Genomic DNA, 23,477 nt, shown 5'->3' with positions numbered 1-23,477 from the left:
CCTTGGATATCTTTCCATAGAGTACTTAAAGACTTATATGAATTTTTTTTGATGGTGGCATACTTTTCCATTTTATAAATATGTAATTTATTAACTTGGTATATTACTTTTTTTCCAACTGTTGCCATTATAAACAATTCTATAACAGAAAATTTTGTAAACATACCATTTCACACAAAGGTGAATACCAGGAAGTGAAAATGCAAAGTCAAAGGCCATGAGCATCCTAAACTTTGACAGCATGTCATATTTTTCTCCATAAAATTTTTACCAAGTGCTCTCTCACAAAGAATGTGCCAAAATGCAGTTTCGCATCATTATGCCTCAAAGAAGAAATAGAGTATAATGAGATGTAATAGGGCTCAGTGATTAAAAGCATGGACTCTGGAGCCACGCTGCCCAGGATTGAAACCTGTTTCCTCCAACTTTTAACTATATAACCATAGGCAAGTTACTTAAATTCTCTGTGTCTCAGTTTCTTTATCTCTAATGTGGGCTTAATGATAGCACTTTCTTCACAGAGTTGTCAGGATTAAATTAGTTAATATATGCAAAGTAGTCAGAAAAGTATCTGGCACTTAGTAAATGTTATATAAGTAAACTCTAAGTATATATGAGGTTTGAGGCTTCCCACAAGCAGAGATACTAAACATGGAGTGCTTAACCAGGAAGACTTCCAATGATCATTTTAGAGTGGGAATTGGAAGCTAAAGATAAAAAGCAGTAATTATAGGATGAATGCACGAATGCAATAAATTTTATAACTTATTCAATGTGATTATGCAATTAACCCCTGTCTTTCCCTGTGAGATTAGCAATAAAATTCACAGTTGATCTTAAGGGGTGAGGAATCCCAAAGAAGAACATTAACTTATTTATTTGTTTATCAAATATTTCTTATTCCGCTACCAAGTGTTAGGGTCTATGGATTCAATGGCTTGTACATACCAGTTTCTCAATAAATATTTATTGAATGAAAAATGAATTGGAAAGAGTCCCTGAAGTTAAAGAACTCAGAACATCACTAGGAGAGAAAGGTAAATGGGAACGACAGTCCAGAGTAATGAGTGCTATGATGGAGATTAGTATAGGATGCTATGGAAGTATAAAGCAGAGGCCCCTAACTCAGTTTTAGATTCACAGTATACTATAAAAGAGGTTATCCAAGGGGCTGGCCCCGTGGCCGAGTGGTTAAGTTCGCGCGCTCCGCAGCAGGCGGCCCAGTGTTTCGTTGGTTCGAGTCCTGGGCGCGGACATGGCACTGCTCATCTAGACCACGCTGAGGCAGCGTCCCACATGCCACAACTAGAAGAACCCACAACGAAGAATACACAACTATGTACCGGGGGGCTTTGGGGAGAAAAAGGAAAAAATAAAATCTTAAAAAAAAAAAAAAAAAAAAGAGGTTATCCAAGCTGGTAAGAGAAAGGTGAATGATTCATATGTCACAGGGGGCATCTAGTTAGAGAGACCGGCATTTATAAAGATGTAGATGGAGCAGCAAGAGAATCCCTACAGCTCAGTGGTTAAGTACAGAGCCTCCAGAGCCAAAGGGCCCTTGAGCAAGGTCTGGTCCTCTCTGTCACACACTTTCCTCATCTATACAATGAACAGTATTAGTACTTAACTCAGAAGAATACTGGAAGGCTCAAATGGGTTAATGCATAAAACATTGAGCAAAATGACTGACACATAGCAAGATCTCAAAAAACATTGGCCATAATTACTGTTATCATTATTAGGGATGATCATGCCATGTTTATGGAATAAAGAGTAGTTCTGAACGGGTCTAGGGCTGTGTGCTCTGTAGCAGCTTTAAAGAGGCTGAGTTCTTGGGGCCTACTATAAGGAAGAAAGAGAAACCCAGCTGAGACCCTGGGCTTGAACATTGTCCTGGTGTGTGGGATTTTCCGAAATACAAAAGTTGAATTTGATTGAACTGAATATGTCATCATGTACTTCCTAGTATTGTGTGAGTTGAATGAGCCTGTATTAGCTCTGTTCACACCATTCATAATGTTTTGAAGTGAATCACATCCCTTCCTTGCTTCTGCCACTGCAGACTTCAGAGTCTCTGTCTTATCAGGCTACTTGCATATGGGAGCTCTTGCCACTCTCATGAGGGTATTTCCTGGTTCTCCTCTGAACCTTCTCTAGTAGCATAGAAGGGGCATCACCTTCACTAAGTAAAGGTGAACCAAGAATTTGCACAAGAGTTCTCACTTTTGTTTTTTCCTACTCCCTGATTAAACCCATCTGTTGTTGTTGTTTTTAATCTTGTACATCTATATACTTAGGAAGAGCCCATAGTGGCTTCAAATTCTGCTTTCTTTTACGTTAATAACTCAGAGCACTTTGTGCTTTAGTCACACTCTATGCCCTCTTTTTCTAATGCATTATTTTGCATTTTCTCACTGAGATTTACCTGCCTCTTCCTGCCAGCTGCAAAGAAATTCCTGCCATTCATTTTCATTGACTTCATATCTTCACACCTTTGAGGAGTATACACATTTTCATTAAGATCAATAACCATTTACCTTGACCTTTACTATCTACCTCTAACCTAACCATAATAGATAAAGATTCTTTACTATTTTAGTGGCTCAAATGTTAGAGAGAGCCTTTCAATTTTTGAAACCAAAAATATATTGTTTCTTTTACTTATACGGCAAATAGTTCATCTAACCTCTTACGTTTCTTTTTTATAAAATACACTTCTTTTCTAAAAGCCATGCTGCTTTTCCCCTCATCAGTGATACTCAATGTTTTTACACCTTATTATAGAAGCCAACATTTAGCCCCACCCACTGTTACACACAATGCATCTTCCTTCCATTTTAGGTTTTGCTGTACCTATTTGAACTGTGATGATTCTCCTTAGGTCTCTTGCATTTCTGCACTTTTTGTGAGCAGAGGCACTAACTGTCTTTGTCCCAGATTATTATTTCAAGGACATTTATATAATGAACAGCTTTAGAAGACAGAGATAGTGCCTCCCTCTAGAGCATAGGGGAGGCAGGCATTTTAGAGCAGATTCAAGTTCGCCAAGCTCAGAGTTCCACTTTTCCAATGCAACTCACTGCATGTTCAGGTATTTCCTGGCTCTCTTTGCGTTGCTCTGTAGGAACTGGGGCTCAAAGAATAAGTGCAAATGTCAATACTATTGCTGTGAGTAATACTGTCTTTTGTCTCAGAGCCAGGAATCTTCTGTCTTTGGCCTGCATCCATGAAACTGTGGCAGGCTAACTGGTAAGCTTGCAAATAAGGTAAATCTCAGACCCTTCATAGTTCTTGATAATGGCTTCATTCTAACTTCCTTAATTCTCTAAATGTGGTTCTTCCAGAATATGTAGAGTGGGGGTTCCTTCCCCACTCTGTGTAGCAAGGTCAATGCCCCTTCCACATTCAAGCGAAATACTGGAGATTTACATTTTCCAGAGATATTTGAAGACTGAGGGGAAACACTATGTAGAAAATAAGTGGATTAGGAGAAATTCCACATACCAAGCAGAGAGACATTCCCCCCAGCCTTCTCCTCCTTTCACTTCCACAACCCTGGCAACAGGGTGTACTGCCACTGGAAAGAACATTAGAGGAATCCTCCCTGGGAAAATGGAGAGTCCCAAGAGAATATATCTATAGATACTAACACCTGGGTTCTTCCCAGTGAAAACTGACTTGTCACTTTATTGCCTTGTGTATGCAGATATATATCCAGAAGTTCCAATTGGCTTATTAGAGCCTCTTTCTTAGATATAAATGAGAAATCAAGGTGTTTTCTAACATGGAAGACAACATAGGAACAAACAAACCGAAAAAATAAGAAAATTGGCAAAATGAGAGATAATACATAGAGAGGATAAAAATTTTAAAATATATATGCATGTGTATTTCTATATATATATTTAATATTCTCAAAGAGATGAGAGAATAGAGTGTACAGGAGAAATAAGAGTAGGCTTCTATAACAAGAAAAATTAGAAAATAAGATAATTTCTTCCATCAATGAATTCAGAAATTGAAAGAGAATGTTGAGGAAGTCTTGTAGAAAATGTAGTAAAAAGAAAAAAAGTTAGATAATAGAAGAAACAGAATAGAAAATGTGAGGATTGATAGAGAAGGTTTAATGTTCAACAAATATGAGTTCCAGAATGAGTAAATAGAGAAAATAGAAGAAAGACGGCATCATGAAAAGAATATTTCAAAATTTGAAGATCATGAATTTCAGATTGAGTGACTAGCGTAGTGGAAAAAATAGCAAGAGTACACACATCGAAGAGTATCATCTTATAATACCAAAACTCTAGGGAAAAAGGAAAATTCTGTTTCCAAAAAAAAGAAAGAGAGGGAAAAAATCATATTAAAAAGATTGATAATACAAATGAAACCAGACTTTTTAACACCTACAATAAAAGCTAGAAAACAGGGGCTGGCCCTGTGGCGCAGCAGTTAAGTTTGCACGTTCCGCTTCCGTGGCCTGGTGTTCACCAGTTCGGATCCTAGGTGCGGACATGGCACCGTTTGGCAAGCCATGCCGTGGTAGGCGTCCCACATATAGAGGAAGATGGGCATGGATGTTAGCTCAGGGCTAATCTTCCTCAAAAAAAAAAAAAAGCTAGAAAACAATGAAGCAATGTCTTCAATATTATGAAGGGAAATTATTTCTAAGCAAAATTAATATATCCAACAAACTATTCATAACATGTATGAATATAATAAAGATATTTTCAAAGAAGTAATACTTCAAGGAATTTACATGCCATAGGTGAATAGAAAATTAAATGTTTTAACAATGTAGTACTATTTTGTATTTTTAACTCTACACTTGGGTTATTTATCAAAAATAAAATTGAATTGTAAGAATGAAGGTTAACTGTTGGATGAATAGAAATGGTGTACACACAAATTTCTAGCCAGAAAATGGAACAAATGAATTAGTCAACAAAAGACTGGTTAAGAAACAAATAGAAATCTTAGCAAATGGAAAATATAAAATACGATGACAGTAATATCCAACAATTTCTCTAATTATAATAATGTGAACGAAGTAAGCTAATCAATTCAAACACAAAGGCTTTCAGACTGAATTTTAATCATCTGACACTACACTATTAAAATGATATGACACAGAAAACTTGAAAATGAAGAGGTTGAAATGGTATCCAGGAAAATGCTGACAAAAAATAAAATTGGTAATATTACTAATATCAAAGTATTATTCTAAGTGACTTATAATATTGATAAACAAAACAATTCACCAGGAATGTATTCCATTCACGAATTTATAAGGTCCTAACAGGATAGCTTCAAATTGCATTATGCAAAAATTGATTAAAAAAATACAGGGAGAAATTGACAAACAGTCATAGTATGAGATATTAATAGATTTCTCTTGGAAACTGACTAATAAAATAATCCATGGATTAATAAGGCTAAAAAGGTTATAATGACAAGTAACAAACCTAATCTAAAATTCTAACCTTTATATAATGTTCACTATTTTGACCCCAAACGATACCTCAACAAATTCTGAAATATTGATGTTATATAAATAATGTTCATGGACCACAATGCAATAAAATAAGAAATCAACCAAAAACAAAAAAGAAGCAGCTAAGCCCTCCATGATCACTCCTCCTAGTACTGAAGATTTACTTCATAAGCCTGTGCTATGTGCTTACTATATGACAGTCATTATTTTAAGTACTTTCAAATGTTTACTCATTCAATCTTTACAACAACTGTTTGAAGTCAGTACTATTATTCTCCACATTTTACAAATAAGGAAGTTGAGGTGCAGAAAGATTGAGCAACTTGCCCAAGGTCACGTATAGTGAGTGGCAGAGTAGGACAGAAGCTCAGACACCCTGACTCCAGGATCTGAGCTCTTGACTTTTGTATTAAGCTTATTAAGCATCCAAATAAACTGTGAGTTAAAGAAATAAAAATTAAAAATATACAGTACAATGTAAGAGAACTACACATGAAAACAAATGAGGTACATCTGGAGCAATTCTCAGAAAAAAAATTTATAGCTTTATATATTTATTGTAAAACAGGAGGGGAAATAAATAAATGGTTTTAATTCAAAAAGCTTGAAAAAGAGCGGCCAGCCCAGTGGGACTGTGGTTGAGTTCCCTCACTCCACTTCGGGGGCCCAGGGCTCACCAGCTTGGATGCCAGGTGCAGACCTACGCACCGCTTATCAAGCCATGCTGTGGCAGGCATTCCACATATAGAGTAGAGGAAGATGGGCATGGATGTTAGCTCAGGGCCAGTCTTCTTCAGCAAATAAAAGAGGAGGATTGGTGGTGGATGTTAGCTCAGGGCTAATCTTCCTCAGGAAAAGAAAAAAGAAAAAAAAAAGCTTGAAAAAGAAACTCAAAGAAAGTAGAAACAAATAATAAAGAAATAGAAATTAATTAAAATACAAAGTAAATATAAAATAATAGAAATGTTATGTTTTAAAATTTTGGATCTTTGGAAATTATTCTTTCCAGAGATCCAAAAGGTTTAAAAACAAAACCTCTCAAAACTATGATAAATCAGAGAGATACAATAAACAAAATGAGGAAAAAAGGATATAACTGCAGAGACAGACGAACAAAATAATTATAAAAGCACACCTTGAATAACTTTATATTAAACTATTTGAAACAGTATATAAAATGGGAAAATTCAGAGAAATATATAAATTACCATAATTATACCAAGAAGAAATGGAAATTTTACTAGAATAATAACCCTAAAAAATGGAAATGATAGTAGTGAGAAACCTGTTCTTTCAAAAAACTAACAAGCAACAACAGAAAAAGACACCAGGCTCAGAGCATAGAAAAGGTGTGAAATTTCCCCAGCATTTGAAGAGGTTGCTAATTGCAAACCTTTGGTACCAAAAATAGATACAGTAGAAAAAGGAAATTATTGACCAATAATGGATGGATGAAAAAATAGCAAACTGAATTCAATAGTGTATAAAAAGACCAAGTAGGGTTTTCCTTAAAAACGTATGAGTCAACAAAGATCTATTAATATAATTCACCACCCTAACCAATTAAAGAATAAAAAGCATATAATTATTTCAGTGGATACAGAAAAGGAACTAGCTGAAAATTTAACGGACTATCCACGACAAACTTGCAAATAAACCAGAAATAAAAGGGAACTTCCTTAATCTGAAAAAGTGTATCTGCCAGAGATCTTCAGCAAGCCTCACATTTAATGGTGACTGAAACATGCAAAGCATTAAATTAAAATTTAGAAAAAGACAAAAATGCCCCTATAACTGCTAGCATTCGATATCGTATTATAGTTCGTAACTAAATGCAATAAGTCAAGAGAAATAAGAGATATAAAAAAACGGAATGGAAAAGACAAAACTGCCAAAACATACAGATGATAATGATGTCATCAGCAATTTATTTTCTCCATTTTCAGCAAAAACCTCCATGCACTCCAGATTTTTTCAGTCTTTTTCAGAAAAATATACAATAAGAATGATATTTTTTTTAAATTCAGTCATTTTCTAGTTCATAATTTCAGTATCAGGGTTTCTTTCCCCTTCTCATGGGTTTCAACTCCATTCTATTTTTTATTTCAAAGAACTATATATTTAAATAGAGCTACCAGAAAAACTGTGAAGAAGGGACATTGGCAAGTAGGGCCAAATGTTAACAGATTATTTTAAGGTCTTTTTTTTTTTTTAAGGTGAGGAAGATTGGTCCTGAGCTAAAATCTGTTGCCAATCTTCGTCTTTTTTTTCTCCCCAAAGCCCCACTACATAGTTGTATATCTTACTTGTAAGTCATTCTAGTTCTTCTATGTAGGATGCTGCCACAGCATGGCTTGATGAGCAGTATGTAGGTCCACACTCAGGATCCAAACCTGCCAACCCCAGGCTGCCGAAGCAGAGAGCATGAACTTAACCACTTGTCCATGGGCCAGTCCCTATTTTAAAGTCTTGATAAGACCTGCTGCTCAACTTCAAGGCTTCCTTTAGCTGCTCCCTAAAGGATTTCAGACAGTTCTAATGAGGTGATGCACTGGCTGTTCCCAAGCAGTATATACTATACGTCTATCTCTTAGCTGTGGGTCTCTGCATCCTAACAGCTTATGAGCCCCAGTATGTCCATTTTCTCTTGGGTAAGTGTTCTCTTGGGTAAAGGGCCTTAGAAGAGATTATGTGGATCTGAACCAAATGCCTGGCAACTATTCCATGTTTATCAGTCTCTCTCAGTTTACTTGGCTTATCAAAGATACCACCATAAATTGCCTTGCTTTCATTTCTCAGTATGCTCATTCTTAGAAAGGGAGACTCTCCTACTTTTGAAGTCTCTAAGAGAAAGGCACAAATTGAGTACCAAAACTAAGAATTACTGAAGAACCCAAGTTCCTGGGTAACCTGGTAGACTTGATGTCTGATTCTCCTTCAACCTTTGGAAAGGCCCATCTTGGTCTTACATTATGAAAGGCAGACAAGGCTGGATCAGCTGACTCCTAACGCTGGGAGTGAGAACGAGGGGAGATGCAGAAGCAAGTCCAATGAGGACCTTCCTTCTGATCTTCCTCAAGGAGAAGGTTCTCAGTTTTTCCTACACAATACACAGTGATGCTTGGAGTCTGATGTTCAAAGCCAGCAGAACGGGCATGCAGTACAGATGCTATGTCCCCACTTTCTGTTATATTCTATGTACCTGGCATTTGAGAGGCACTCAATAAGTATTTGTTGAAGGAATCAGTGAATGAATGAGTCACAGTTCCTGGAATATTAGAATTGGAAGGGACTTCCAAGAGAGAGCCTTCAGCTCTTAGGGTACAGAGACCCCAGAGTGAGGGACTTGTCCAAAGAAGCTGCACCCTTAAACATGGCTGGGTTCTGAGGTCCTCTCTGCCATGGTGGTCATGAGGCAAGAGCTCTCCTTCATGTTTTTCATCTGCTGAGCAGAGTAGGACCGTGTCCTAAGGCAAGGGTTTTGTTCCTGTGGGAAGCCCCAGATTGCCTACATGCTATGTATGGGATTGAATTAAACAGCCCCTTTTCTAATGAGATCCCCAGACAACATGGTGTTTGGATCTTGCTACTGCTGCCTTAGGGATAGTCACTGTGGCTTTGGGGAGAGGGGCCCCAGAGTCCTGTGGCCCAGGAGAATGGTCCTCTGTGACAGCCTGCAATGCAGACTTAAAGGGTTGGGGCTATGGGGAGATACAGGCAAGCCCAGTGCTGCTTTCTGTCTGTTACACCTAGATCTGCCCAATCCTGGAGAGGAATTAACTGACAGACCCTGTTGGGTTCTAAGTTTTTCTTCTAGTCCTCCCCTTCAGAAGATTCTCTGGGTACTGTATCTGCCATGGCACAGCAGGAATCCTGGCAATCGTGGTTCTATGCTCTCAAGTCTCACTGTCCTGAAGTGAAATGAGCCTCAGACCTACCCGGTGACATGTAAGTCACACTTCATGACTCAACAAAGCATGATTCTTGTCTCTGACTTGATGTGGCCTTATGATCCTTGCGTCATGGGATGCCACTTTCTCTTTTCCTTCTCTCATGGGAATATTTTCAAGTGGAAAAATGAATGCAAAGCTGTTCCACAAAATTTAGTGGATAAAAAGCATTATAAATACTGAAAAAAAATCTCTCAGAAAGGGTTATCTGGGCATTGGCCTTAGAAAATCTCGGGGATCAGCACGGTGGCACAGCAGTTAAGAGCACACATTCTGCTTCTCGGCGATCTGGGGTTCACTGGTTTGGATGCCGGGTGTGGACATGGCACCACTTGGCAAAAACCATGCTGTGGTAGGCGTCCCACATATAAAGTAGAGCAAGATGGGCATGGATGTTAGCTCAGGGCCAGTCTTCCTCAGCAAAAAGGGGAGGATTTACAATAGTTAGCTCAGGGCTAATCTTCCTCAAAAAAAAAAAAAAGGAAAGAAAGAAAATCTCAGGTAGAACTTTCAAAGTGCTTAGCTGGTCAATTTAGCCCAAAATATAGTATTTAGGGTGTCACATTGAGTGAGCCAGGAGAATTGTGAACATCCAGTCCTGTCCCTACCATCCTCTATCACACTCCCAGGATGTGGGGCCTGGAGGCAAGAAACAGAACATCTGACTCTGGTTGAATGGACCTGAATTCCCCCCTTTATACTAGAAAAGGCCTATTCCCTGAACATGGAAGTCCCCGCCATATGCTCCTGTTTCCAGCCCCAAGTATCAACCAGAGGCTGGGAAGCTGGGGTCAATGAATGGCTGGCTGAAATATCAGGGTTTTGTGAGTGCAGGTGTTCAAGTAGAAGGTCCTAGACGCAGGCCTGCCTGCAGATTTGCTGCACTGGGAATGGCCTCCCCATTCCAACCCACATCCAGACCCTCCCCCCATCCCCGGAATTCTCTTCCCTGCTTGAATATTGTTTCCTTCCCTGCCGCCTCTTTCTCCTTGTGTCTCCAAAAAATAGAAAAGCATCCTCTAAACTGCAAGCTGCTATACAAGTGGTAGGTAGATGAAGACTGACCACTTTCTGACCTTGAGGGCAGGCTTGGGAGAGGAGAAGTGAAGTTGAAACAATGACCTCAAATACTCACATTTTGAAATCTATGCTCGTCTTTATCAGTGGTTACCATTTATTGATGGCATACTCTACACCAGGCCCTCTACTAAGTGCCTTACAGGCATCTTCTCATGTAATCTTTCCATCAGTCCTCTGAGGTAGATATTGGTACCGTCTTCATCTTACAGGCTCAAAGAGATGACGAAATGTTTCTAAGGCCACATGTAAAGTAAGTAGAGCCAGAGTTTGATCACGGAGGCGTTTGATTCCAGGCCACCCCCACCCCATCCGCATACATTTCAGAATCTAGAGTTGGAAAGGAGGTGGAAAGTGAGGACTGGGCTTTCCAATCAATAGAGATGAGAGAAATTAATGATAAGAACCATCCATGAACATGAAAAAGAGAGAATCTGTGCGTGTGTGCGCGTGCGTGTGTGTATGTGTGTGTGTGTATGCACGTGTTTGGGTGGGTCTAACATACAAGTAGAAGCCAGAGCTATGTCGAGTGGGGATGGGGAGGACAGATGAAAGGAGGGAAGCAGAAATTAACTGTATTGTTTGCCTGTTATGTAACAGGAACTGTGCTTGGCTATTTACATAAAGGAATTCACATAATCTCCATAGTAACACTATGAGCAGATATTATTCTCTCTATTTTATAGATGAGCAAATGGAGACAAATGAAGTGAGCAAAGAAAATCAAGCATCCTCTACTTACACTGGGGTTAAAGCCAGAGATTTCTATAAACTTAAATATTTTGTTGTTTTTATCACTATTTTTTATAGTACTTCAAACCCTTAAGAAGTTTCAGATTTTTACTGTTTACAGACTAGAAAATAGAAGCAGAAACTACCTTCCACACAGATGGAGAGAGACTCTGGTATTAAAACTAGTGGTATTTGGGGGAACACAGGAAGGAAGCAGGGCTAAAAACAGAGTTGGCTGTGGATCACAGAATGTCCTGGGTCCACACAGTAGACTCTCCTCAAGAAAAAAAATAAAAGCAGTGTCTCCTCTCACCACTCTATTCTAGATATTAGGCACTTTGAATGAGAACATGAGAGGGGGCAGTGTTATGTACCTTGACTCACCAAGCCCTTCTGACCAGAGCTGGAGCTGGCCTCTTATCTCCCAGAAGTGTGCCTCTAATAGAGTTCCTTCACTGGCTTAAATTATCTCTTCATGCACATCCCTTTGCACTGAGTCTCTGACACAAGATGGGCCATTGCTGGTCTAAACCAGGTGAGTGTGGGTGGAGTTTCAGGGCACACTCAGACTAGTGCCTTCTCTGGTCTATCTACTTCTAGCCAACTTGTTAGATGTTTCCACTACTCCCTTTACATATCTACTCTCTTCCTCCCCATGACATCTGCCCCCCCGTGCCAGGCCTCTGAGAACTTGAGAGTTCTTTGAGAACTTGGCCAGTGTCTGAATCCAGAGAGCTTCTGAAACGCAGAGCTACACCCATTTTGAGTCCCTGCATGTGGCTGATGATGACCCTGGACCAGCCTACTGTTTCCAACATGGATATTCAACCTTTCCACCTCATCTCTTTCAGACCCAGATTCTCCTCAATGCCAAGACTCAATTTCACAGCTGTGACAGAGTTTATCTTTGAAGGTTTTTCCATTTTTGGGTGGCAGCACAGACTCTTCCTCTTTGGAGTCTTTTTGGTCTTGTACCTGTTGACCCTTGCCAGCAATGCTATCATCTTGACAGTTATCCACCTCAACCGTCAACTTCACACACCCATGTACTTCTTTCTGAGTGTGCTGTCCATATCTGAGACCTGTTATACAGTAGCCATCATCCCCCGAATGCTGTCCAGTCTCCTTAATTCCCAACGAGTCATCTCCATTCCAGATTGTGCCACCCAGCTCTTCTTCTATCTCACTTTTGGTATCAACAACTGCTTCCTGCTCACAGCCATGGGATATGATCGTTATGTGGCCATCTGCAACCCCCTACGGTATTCAGTCATCATGGGCAAAAAGACTTGTATACAGTTGGCAAGTGGATCCTGGAGCATTGGCCTGAGCACAGCCATCATTCAGGTGTCTTCTGTGTTCAGCCTGCCCTTCTGTGGTACCAACATCATCTCTCACTTCTTTTGTGACATCCGGCCTCTAATGAAGCTTTCCTGTGCTGACACTACCATCAAAGAATTTATCACCTTGCTCATCAGTCTGTGTGTCCTTGTTCTGCCTATGGTCTTGATCTTTATCTCCTATGTCCTGATTGTCACCACCATCCTGAAGATTGCATCTGCTGAGGGTCGGAAAAAGGCCTTTGCCACTTGTGCCTCACACCTCACAGTGGTCATTGTCCACTATGGCTGTACCTCCTTCATCTACCTAAAACCCAAATCCCACAATTCCCTGCAGGACAGACTTATCTCTGTGACCTACACTGTCATCACCCCTCTACTGAACCCTGTTGTGTACAGCCTGAGGAACAAAGAGGTCAAGGATGCCTTGCTCAGAGCTTTGGGCAGAAAGCCCCTTTCTTAGGTGTTGGTCAGTCTCAATAACAATAAAATTAGAAGAGTTTGGTGAGGTGTCACAATGAGGGAGCCAGTCACATAAGAGCTAGTATGAGAGCACCAGGTACCTGATCTTGGCAGCATCCAGGAATGAGAGGGATATAGTGAAACAAAGAGTAAAAAGACTAATGAAAGAAGAGATGAATGGATATTCCAAGACTGATAGGTGGGCTTACCAAACTAGATGAAAATCGAATAAAATAAAGCGTATCAAAGTGTTGTATTACAATGTTAGTACTGTTATCCTTGGCATAAAGTACTGCAAACCAGCAGTGAGGGTGGGAAGAATATATGGTATCACATCACAGGAATTTATGTAATCTGAACCTTGCCTCAGTATAAAAATCAAGGGTGCTAAAATAACAACTTTTTCATTATTTATACATAACACTTCCTATGCTACATTTTAAACTAAAATTTTTTAAAACATCATTCCATTGGGGGCTGGCCCCGTAGCCGAGTGGTTAAGTTCATGTGCTCCGCTGCAGGCAGCCCAGTGTTTCGTTGGTTCGAGTCCTAGGTGTGGACATGGCACTGCTCATCAGGCCACGGTGAGGCAGCATCCCACATGCCATAACTAGGTTGACCCACAACGAAGAATATACAACTATGTACCAGGGGGCTTTGGGGAGAAAAAGGAAAAAAATAAAATCTTTAAAAAAAATCATTCCATTAATTATTTACCTTATGCCTATTACTACATACATGAACCCTAGACAACTATGTCAGGCACAGGCTCTAATAGCCAGTTTACAACAGGTTAAGTTTAAATTTTGAGCAGCTTAAGCAAAAACCATTAAAAATGACTTATTATATATATTGCAGAATTGCAAAAGAAGAACCCTCATGTTTCAGATGCCTCATCTTTCAGATTCCATCCCATCCTCTCTCCCCAGACACGCTGGGTAGTATAACAGACTCTGCTGGTGCTCTACCCAGACCACCTTTGCTGAGCTGGCTCCCCCATCCCCAGCTGATGTGAATGTTGGAGTGCCAACTACTCATAGCTGCCCTCCACTCTGAAGAATTGCCATTAGCTGAAAGGGGGCTTTCTTAGAGGTGATACATACCCCGCTCCCATCCTTCACAAAGGGCAGTCCACAGCCAATACCTGAATGACACAGAAAGAACAAAACACCACTCACCTTGCTTCAAGATGGGACCAACTCCAGTGTGCAATTCTAGAGTCCTCCATTAGATCAGGCTGAAGTCAGACTCAAAATGAGACCACATCCTTGCTTAGATTTTTCCCCACTCAGTCTGTGTCTCTCACTCTCTTTTCTCTGAAAATATGCCCTCCATCAGTCACTTCCAATCCTGGGTCCCTGTTTCAGTCTCTGCTTCAAGGGAATCTGACCTAAGTCAGGTGGCATCTATATCTATTGGGCAATCACTTAGCCTCAACTCTTTGAGCATTCTCTCTGCATCTGTTGCACTTAGTAAAGTGCCTGGCACATAGTAGCTTCTCAATAATTATTTATTAAAATAAAGAATGATGGAAGGAAAGACGAAAGGAAGGAAGATAGTGGTGTGCAGATAAAATATAGTTAGCATCAGCAGGGAGCTCTTCTCCCTCTCTTCCTTTTATTATGTTATTACTTTCAGGCTGTTTGACCCACTTTGTAACATCCTCTTTTGGAACATTTATTGAATGCATCCTAGATAGCAGGCATTAATTTAAGCACTTTATTCATTTAATCTTCACTGTAAATCTATGAGGTAAGTATTTTATTAAACTTATTTTACAGATGAGAAACCTGAGACCTGAATAGATGAAGTAAATTCCTGAAGGTCGTATAGCTAATATGCTGCAGAATCAAAATTTAAACACAGGCCATCCAGCTCCAGAGTCCATACCTGCATTATAAGCTCATGATAATTATTTTAACCAGCCTTCTCTTTATAATAATTAAGGACCAGGAAAAGAAGGAGCTCTGAACATTGTGGATTTATACATAGCTCAAATCTTATCAAAATGCCCTTGGGTCTTGGAAGTCAGTCTGGAAGTTCAGAAATTATGTATTATTATATACTTTATCCTTGAATATCTTGGTGCATCTTTTTTCCACTCAGCACAACTCCAAAGATGAAAGGAGAAAGGAAGTCAAAAGTAGACCAAAGACCACTGGAGAATGGTAGGGCTCAGGGCCATCAGATTAAAAACCTCTGTTCCTATCTTCTTTCCCACAGTTATTGTTCACTCTGACTCCCTCCAAGAGCTGATGACCTGAAGTAGGAGATTCTTAAGCAGTGTGATTTTACAGATGGAGCCCAGGCTTTGGGGCCAGAGAGTCATGTATCCCAATCCCAGGCCCACCATTACAAGCACGTGATCTAGTGAAAGTTACTCAACCTCTCTGGCTTTCGTTTCCTGTTTGCACAGTAGGACTGACAATATCAACCTCCCAGGGTTATTGTGAGGAGTCAAAAATGTTATGGGCGTAACATTTCCTGGCACATGGGATGCAGTGGAAGCACCTCCTCCACCACCTCTCACACACATTGCTCTCAAGGTCGCTCTGAGGTCAACATCATGTCACCCTTGATAGGGACATAGAGTTCAAGTTTTAACAACAGAGTGAATACCCTCTTCCCACAAAGTACTGACTTTGTAAGTTGGCTTCCCCTATAGTCTCTGATTCCATTTTCCAGTAAAAGAAACTTAACTATTCTCTCAGAGCCTTCTAAGAATTGTTTCCTGAATACACCTGCCATGTGTTAGTAAACCACTCAGCTGCCTCTCTGCATTTCTGCCCCAGATTCCCCTCCCTTTGCTCAACCCACTTATTAGCCTACCAACTACTTCTCATAACATCATTCCCTCTTCTCTCCTAGTTGCCTGAGAGTCACTGCAAGAAATCTCAGGATTCATGTGTACATCAGTCTTCATATATAGATTGAATAAACACATAAAAACATATGCAACTATATTTGAATGTGCCATAACTCATTTGAAAGTACCAATACTGAATTCATAGTTCTCTTTTTCAGAATTTATTTTTTTCTACCAAATGTACAAATAGTATATTATTATCCAACTATTTTCAAATTGGAGATTCACAAAATATTTTGAAATTCAAAAGGAGTTTTCTCATGCAAAAAAAATTTGGAGACTATAGCTCTAGGTGACAGGGATAGAGTAGGGGACAGTGTGAGAGTAAACATGACTTCAGTGCTGTGGGCTGAATTGTGTCCCTCCAAAGTTCGTATGTTGAAACCCTAACCTTCTATGCGACAGCATTTGGAGGTGAGGCCTTTGGGAAGTAATTAAGTTTAGATGAGGTCTCAAGGGTGGGGTCCTCATGATGAGATTAGGACCCTCTCACTCTTTGTCCATCATATGTGGCAACAGAGAGAAAGCAGCCATCTGAAATCCAGAAAGAAAGCTCTCACCAGGAACTGAATCTTCCACCACCTTGATCTTGGATTCCCAGCTTCCAGAACTGTGAGAAATAAATGTCTGTTGGTTAAGCCACCACATCTGTGATATTTTGTTATAGTAGCCCAAGCTGACTAGACAGTCAGGAACAATGTTGCCCTCAATTAAATCTGTGTGAGCCTTATTCAGGGCTCTAAAAGATTTCCATTGACAATTCTAAAGCATCATTAGCAGGTCTAGACCTGGGATGCTAAACTAATGTGAATGTCATGAATGAACTATAATAAGAACTACTTGAGGGGGCCAGCCCCATGGCCAAGTGGTTAAGTTCACGTGCTCTGCCTCAGTGGCCCACGGTTTTGCTGGTTTGGATCCTGGGCACGGACATGGCACCACTCACCAGGCCATATTGAGGCAGCATCCCACATGCCACAACTAGAAGAACCCACAACCGAAAAATATGCAACTATGTACTGGGAGCGATATCGGTAGAAAAAGCAGAAAAAAACAAAAAGATTGGCAACAGGTGTTAGCTCAGGTGCCAATCTTAAAAAAATAAAATAAAAAACTGCTTGAATCTGGCCCCCAAATAAAGCAGTCTGCAGAACTAAGGGAGTTGATAGCAGATTCTCTTGTCTGTTTTTCCAGTTTTGTTTCTATAGTCACCCCACATGTTCATTTCTGTCCAGAACCAAATTCTAGTAGATGTACTGTTGATGGCAAAGTGTGCTCCTCATAATGTCCCAACTGTAAAATGGAGATAGTACCACTGACGTCATAGGGTCATTTGGAGGATGAAGTGAGACAAAAACTTGTGAATCAGTTTAATAAACATTAGTTGATTCTGAAGCTGAATACCTCTTCTTTTACCCAGGCATCACATTTTTACACCATCTACCCAGCGCCTCATTTCCAAAATCTTCCTAATTTGTCCCAAAGCAATGGCATCATAAAGCATTGAGCTATTTTGCCTAACTCTACTCCTTTCCTCTTGAGACCCCATAGCCACCAATCATATCTATTGATGTGCCATTAATATGGAAATATTTTTTGTTTGGTTTACCTGTTACAATAGGAAGCCATGCATATTTGTAAATAATCATGGAGTTGGCATAAATGAACCTGGCAAGAGTAGTTAATGAAATGATTAGTTCTTTACTCTCCTCTAATCCACACATTGATTCAGATACAAGCCCTGTTGATTCATCTCAAATTTCTCCCACGTCCTGGCCTGACCTGTTATATCAGCAAGCCAGTTGAGCTCCCTGCCTCTTGTCACCAACCCCAAATCCACCTTCACACTGCTGCCAGATCAGCCTACGAGATCCCAGTGCTGAAGTATGTCCTTTTCTAGAAAAGAAGCAAAATCACCAGATGGATAGGAAGAGGGTGCAGGGAAGCTGGTGGTAAAGGCTTATGGTCCTTAAGAGGCCAGTTGCTACAGGACTTTGGAGCTCACGAAAAGGAAGAATAATTGAAATCACTGGAGAGGCCCTTAAAAGTGGCAGTTTAAATACTCTAAAACCTTTTGTAGCCCGTCTTGCTTTACCTACATAGTTTTTTTTCTGTATTCAACCTGAGTCTAATCCAGGACCGTCTCCTCCCTGTCCCACTTACATGTGGTATCCATTTCAGTTTATTATAATTGTCTATCACCTGCAACTAAACAGTGAGCTCCCCAAAGGTTGATGAAGCATCTCATTCATTTCTGCATTCCCAGCAACTAGCAACTAGCACGGGGCCTGGCATATGCTTAGTGCTTGAAGAATGAATGGGCACAGGTAAGCGCCACATGTTAGAGTAAGAAAATGCTAAAGAAGCAATAAATTAACTCATAGAACTTCTTCAGGGGGAAGTAAATTTGGAGTTAGGTCTTGACAGACTGGTAGAAGTTTGCCAAATGGAGGAAGAGAGGTAGTTCTGGGTAAAGAGAACAGAGTGTTCAGCAGCTCATCTCTGTTTCCCAGCCCCCAAGAGAGCATCCTCAGCTCTCAAGACTGTGTACTTCCAATTCAGAATGGCATGGGGCAGGAAGACAGGGAGCGAACTGTCCTCTGCAGAATCATGGCCATATTGGACTACTTTTATTCCAAAAACAAAACCAGATTTTTAACTGGGTAGAGTTCCTGCTTATAAGGAAAAAAGCCTAAATTTCCTGAGATCCAAGATGATATGGCTCTAAGCTTGAGCTGCCTAGATTTGTAAACTACACATTTCCAAGGCACAATGTGCTTATTTGAACAAGTACAATCCAACTAAATAAACCAGCTTCCTCTAAGGCTGTTCCTACTTGAAGCCAAAACTTCCCCCAGGCTCCCAAATCGCTAACCCTGGGATTGAGTAAATGAGCCCCACACATAATGAGGCCTCCAGGTATCTGCTGTCTGCATCCTCCCAGCCCCTTGGTGGCTCTCAGGATGTCCTCAGGGAGTGAGCTCCAGGACCCCCACTGGCTGCTCCTTGGAGAGCGTCTTCTCTGGCTTTGGAGAATTCTCCACAGAGGTACTAGCAAGGATGACTGCAACTCCCAAGCCTGACCACATTCCTGCTAGAGTGTGCTGTGCACTGTCTGCTCAGCCTCAGCCCCTGCCATCGGCCTGCATGGTCACCTTGCTCTTCCTTGTGCCTGCACACTGTGGCTATGGGAGCCCAACATTTCAATCTTCAGTCCTTGTCTTCCTCCAGCCCAGCTTTCTTGTTGTGACTCAGTACTAGACAGACACATGTAAGTGTCCTCTAGAAAAGGACCTGAAATGGGGCTTATTGCCCATGGACTGACTTTAATTTATTGTAATATAACAGCTCTTATCACAGCTGGAGGAGGTATTCATAAGGCTGTGTTTGCTCTTCCTTCCTTTGATTTCTTTGGAAGAATTATAGGCTCCTAAGAGTGGAGGATGCTAAGCAGGTCATAGCAGCCATTCTTCTATCTCAAGACAGATAGACTTCAGCCAGATCAGATGACGCTCAGGCCCAGGATTTCTCAGTAAACACCCTACTGGTATTTGGAATAGAACAATTCTTCCTCGGGTGAGATGGTCACATGTATTGCAGGACATTTAGCATCGTTAATTGCTAGCAGCACCTGTGCCCAACATTATAATAATCAAAAGCTCTGACACATATTTCTGATTTCTCAGTAGAGGTACCATACCACTCCCTGGCTGGACCACTGCCTAGTTGATACCCAGCAGCCTCACAGAAGATAAATGTCTTTAGCCACATATTTTAATGTCAAATGATTTTCCCTGTTGGGAAATATTTTCTGTTGCAGCCTTACTTTCTTTTAGCATTCTTAATGTAAATGATTCACAGCTGGTCACCAACTTCTTTTAAATAAATTTTTATAAACTTGAAGGAGGTCTCCATGCCTACTAACCTTCACCACTGATGTGATTTACTTTATGCAAGAAGTCTTTTTCTGAATATGCATAAGCAAACTAGAATATAATTTAAATACCTTACAGGAGCTTACTGTCTAATGAGACAAAAACATGAAATATTACATAAATTGGACTGAGCCCCATCCTTCAACAAAATGATGTATCTTTAGTGTAACTCTGTTTTTTATGTCCAGGGTCTGCCTTTGCTTTAGATAAATTTGCTGCATCTTCCCTGGTACCATTGTTTCCTTTTGCAGAGTAGGTGTATGCCTACTCACAAAGTTGTGTTGGCTATAAATTTGTCTTCTAGTTTAGGGAAAGTGAAGATGTAGCATAGTTTATAACATACGTGAGTCAGTGCTGTGAATCGTCAGCAGACTTCCATCATTCAGACAGCAGTGGGGAGAGGATGGTAGTTGGTTAAGATCCGCCTTTTCCTTCTTGAAAACAAGATGAACCTTTCTGAGCCTGCTTTGCTTCTGCTTCCTAAAGGATGTGCAAGGGGATGATTCAGTCTTGAAAGAAAAGAAGTCTCCAGTGAATCCTTAAACAAATTGTTTTCAAGCATCAAATTCATGCATAATCCTGAGCTGGAGAGATACACAGATGCAAAAGGTATAAGGTCACAGTGTTTGAATGAGGACAGTGCTGTACTGATGGGGGTAGACAATAATCCAAATAAGCATGAGAACTTCAGAATATATGTGTTAATGGAGGACTGAAAACTTGATTTAGTCTTTGAAGAATGAGGAAGATTTAAATAAGAGAAGAAAAAGAGGAAGAGTAGAGTGAAGTGGGAATGTGCATGATTATACAGTGGGGGGAAAACTTATATGATTCTAGGATGCATAGGAAATTGTAATAGACAGTTACAGGGTAAAAATATTTTAAGTTAAGTAAACACAGAGATTAACTTTAATCCACTGGTAAGTGTATCCCCAGGTTTATAGCTGAGAATTAAACTCAATCAATTTCAGAAATGTGCTTAAACTGCTTTACTGAAATTTTTACCTTTTATTCTCCTATGTTTCAGATTTAGTCACCACTCAATGAAGGGAGAAAACCATACCCTCATAACTGAGTTTGTTTTCCAGGGTTTCTCAAGCTTCCATGAACACCAGCTCACCCTTTTTGTGGTGTTCCTTGCATTCTACATCTTAACCTTAGCAGGCAATGTAATCATTGTGACCATTATCCGAATTGATCATCATCTCCACACTCCCATGTACTTCTTCCTGAGCATGCTGTCTACTTCAGAGACTGTATATACATTGGTCATTCTCCCAAGGATGCTCTCCAGCCTTGTGTGTGTGAATGAGTCCATCTCATTGGCAGGTTGTGCCACTCAGATGTTCTTTTTCATAACCTTTGGTATCACTAACTGCTTCCTGCTCACAGCAATGGGTTATGACCGCTATGTAGCTATCTGCAACCCCCTGAGATACACAGTTATTATGAACAAGAGGGTGTGTGTCCAACTGGTGTGGGGAGCCTGGAGCATTGGGCTGATTGTAGCAACGACACAGGTGATATCTGTATTCAGGTTACCTTTCTGTGCTGCCAAAGTGGCACACTTCTTCTGTGACATCCGACCTGTGATGAAGCTCTCCTGCATTGATACCACTGTTAATGAGATCTTGACTTTGATCATCAGTGTGCTGGTGCTTGTTGTACCTATGGGTCTGGTTTTCATCTCTTATGTCCTCATCATCTCTACCATCCTCAAGATCGCCTCTGCTGAGGGCCGAAAGAAAGCTTTTGCCACCTGTGTTTCTCATCTCACTGTGGTCATTGTCCACTATGGCTGTGCTTCCATTGCCTACCTCAAGCCCAAGTCAGAGAACACCAGGGATCAGGATCAGCTGATTTCAGTGACCTACACAGTCATCACCCCCCTACTGAACCCTGTAGTGTACACCCTGAGGAACAAAGAAGTCAAGGATGCTCTGCTCCGGGTCATTGGCAGGAAGCTTTCCTGATGACTGGGGAAGAGTTCTCCTGAGGCTCTTAGCATCCACTCAGCAGAAATATGAGTAGAGCCACACTCCCTTGGCCTCAGAGATCTGCCCCATAAGGAGAAGACAAAGAGAAAAGCAGCAGCATCCAGCTGTCTGAAACCTTTAAATAGAACCCCTACATGAATTGCTAGCTCTGTTTTTGTGGATAAACAGATAAATGAGAATAAGATTTGCCTGAAGAAGAGTTAGGAAGCGGCGTTGTCCAAGGGTCTATCATTGACCTTTTGGGTTTTTTGTGGCTCTCCACTTAATAAAAGCAACAGAAGGAAAACAGAATCTAGGACATATATTTTTCCCTATATTCCCTTCCTTCCTACCTCAGAGCATGAGGATTTCTCAAACTGGAGTCCCTGTTGGAATTTGTTTATATATGACATATCGAGTAATAAGTGACTGTATGGACAGAAAGAGTGGTCTCAGGATGGGCTAGCCCAGGGAAAATAGATTTCCTCTCTTTGTTATTTTAATTCATCCCAATTTTTAGCAAAACTGCTTATCGAAGATGGTAACCATAGATGGTTTAATTAGAGATCCAGACAATTCCAGATCTTGTTAGTCATAAGGACAGACTTTTGAAGGCTCATTCCAGAATCCTCCTGGGTGAGTTCAGCTGTTGTTAATTCAGAAAGCATGTAATGGGCAATAGTGATGAGCTAGGCTGGCTGCTGGATCCTCGGGAATGAAAGACGAAAAAATCCTAATTACCTGGCTTCAAGAAGCTTCAAGTCTAATAGCAAAGACAAGCATTTAAAGTTGTGATTTCAATTCCTTATAATAAGTGGTATATATAAAAGATTAAAGGAGAATGAGAGGGAAGGAAAAAGATAGGAAGAGGAACTCTGTTGAAGATGTCAGGAAGTCTGAGAGAGGAGGTGATCTGTAATCTGGACTGGTTTTAAAACACTTATAGGAGATTGTCTGATGGACAAGCTGTTGGAGGAAAAGAATTCCAAAGAGAAGAAACAGTATATTCACAGGCATGAAAGTAAGAAGAATGCTCAGGAAATGAAAAGTGATTCAGTCTGCCGACTCCAGGGCGTAAGAGGAGGAAAGGGAGGGAGATAAAACCGGAAGGGTAGTTTGGGGTTATATTATGAATGCCTCATGTACTGAACTAAGGAATTTTGGCTTTATCTTTTAAACAGAGAGAATCACTCAAGATTCAGGAAATGTAGGATTGAGTTTATGAGGCATCTATCTAAACTTTTGGCATCCTTAATATCCTTACTTAGCTCCACTGAGACATATAAGAAGTTGTATGGATCTACCGACTCTAAGACCAAAAAATCATGGAGGAAAAGGGAATGTGACTAGAATATTTGGAGGTAATAACATAGAAATAATGACTTACGTCTGATGAGGCTGAACCAAACAATCAGAGAGAGCATGGAGCAGAGGCTGATCGAGGATCATGATGTAGATTTGGAGTGTGTGGTTCAAATGAGTGCCCAGTGAAGGAGAACAAGGTCTTCCCATTAAGTCAAGGACTAGGCTGGACCTCACAGTCACACCTTCCACTAGAATCAAACGGTGGGCCCATTTCTCAGAAAAGCCTTCAAAAGAAGGTAAAGAGACCCAAACGTATCTGCTCTCCAGACCATAACAGGACTAA

General features: G+C 40.5%; 2 protein-coding genes across 2 annotated transcripts; both read left to right on the top strand.

Annotated features, from left to right (window-relative positions):
- The first annotated feature begins 12,117 nt into the window (after nucleotides 1-12,117).
- On the top strand, nucleotides 12,118-13,053 carry OR10J4 (olfactory receptor family 10 subfamily J member 4). The gene has a single exon (XM_001490832.4). It carries the CDS (start codon nucleotides 12,118-12,120, stop codon nucleotides 13,051-13,053), a length of 936 nt encoding a protein of 311 aa, XP_001490882.4.
- A 7,843-nt stretch (nucleotides 13,054-20,896) lies between these two features.
- On the top strand, nucleotides 20,897-21,826 carry OR10J1 (olfactory receptor family 10 subfamily J member 1). The gene has a single exon (NM_001391018.1). The coding sequence runs from the start codon at nucleotides 20,897-20,899 to the stop codon at nucleotides 21,824-21,826; it is 930 nt and encodes a 309-aa protein (NP_001377947.1).
- Nucleotides 21,827-23,477: the final 1,651 nt, after the last annotated feature.

The sequence above is a fragment of the Equus caballus genome, chromosome 5, assembly GCF_041296265.1.
Source record: "Equus caballus isolate H_3958 breed thoroughbred chromosome 5, TB-T2T, whole genome shotgun sequence".
Lineage (NCBI taxonomy): Eukaryota > Metazoa > Chordata > Mammalia > Perissodactyla > Equidae > Equus > Equus caballus.
Note: the sequence above shows the minus strand (reverse complement) of the source record. Positions and strands in the feature narration are given on the sequence as shown.

Coding starts and splice junctions, on each gene's coding strand:
- OR10J4 (XM_001490832.4), top strand. CDS start 12,118: ATGCCAAGACTCAATTTCACAGCTGTGACAGAGTTTATCTTTGAAGGT.
- OR10J1 (NM_001391018.1), top strand. CDS start 20,897: ATGAAGGGAGAAAACCATACCCTCATAACTGAGTTTGTTTTCCAGGGT.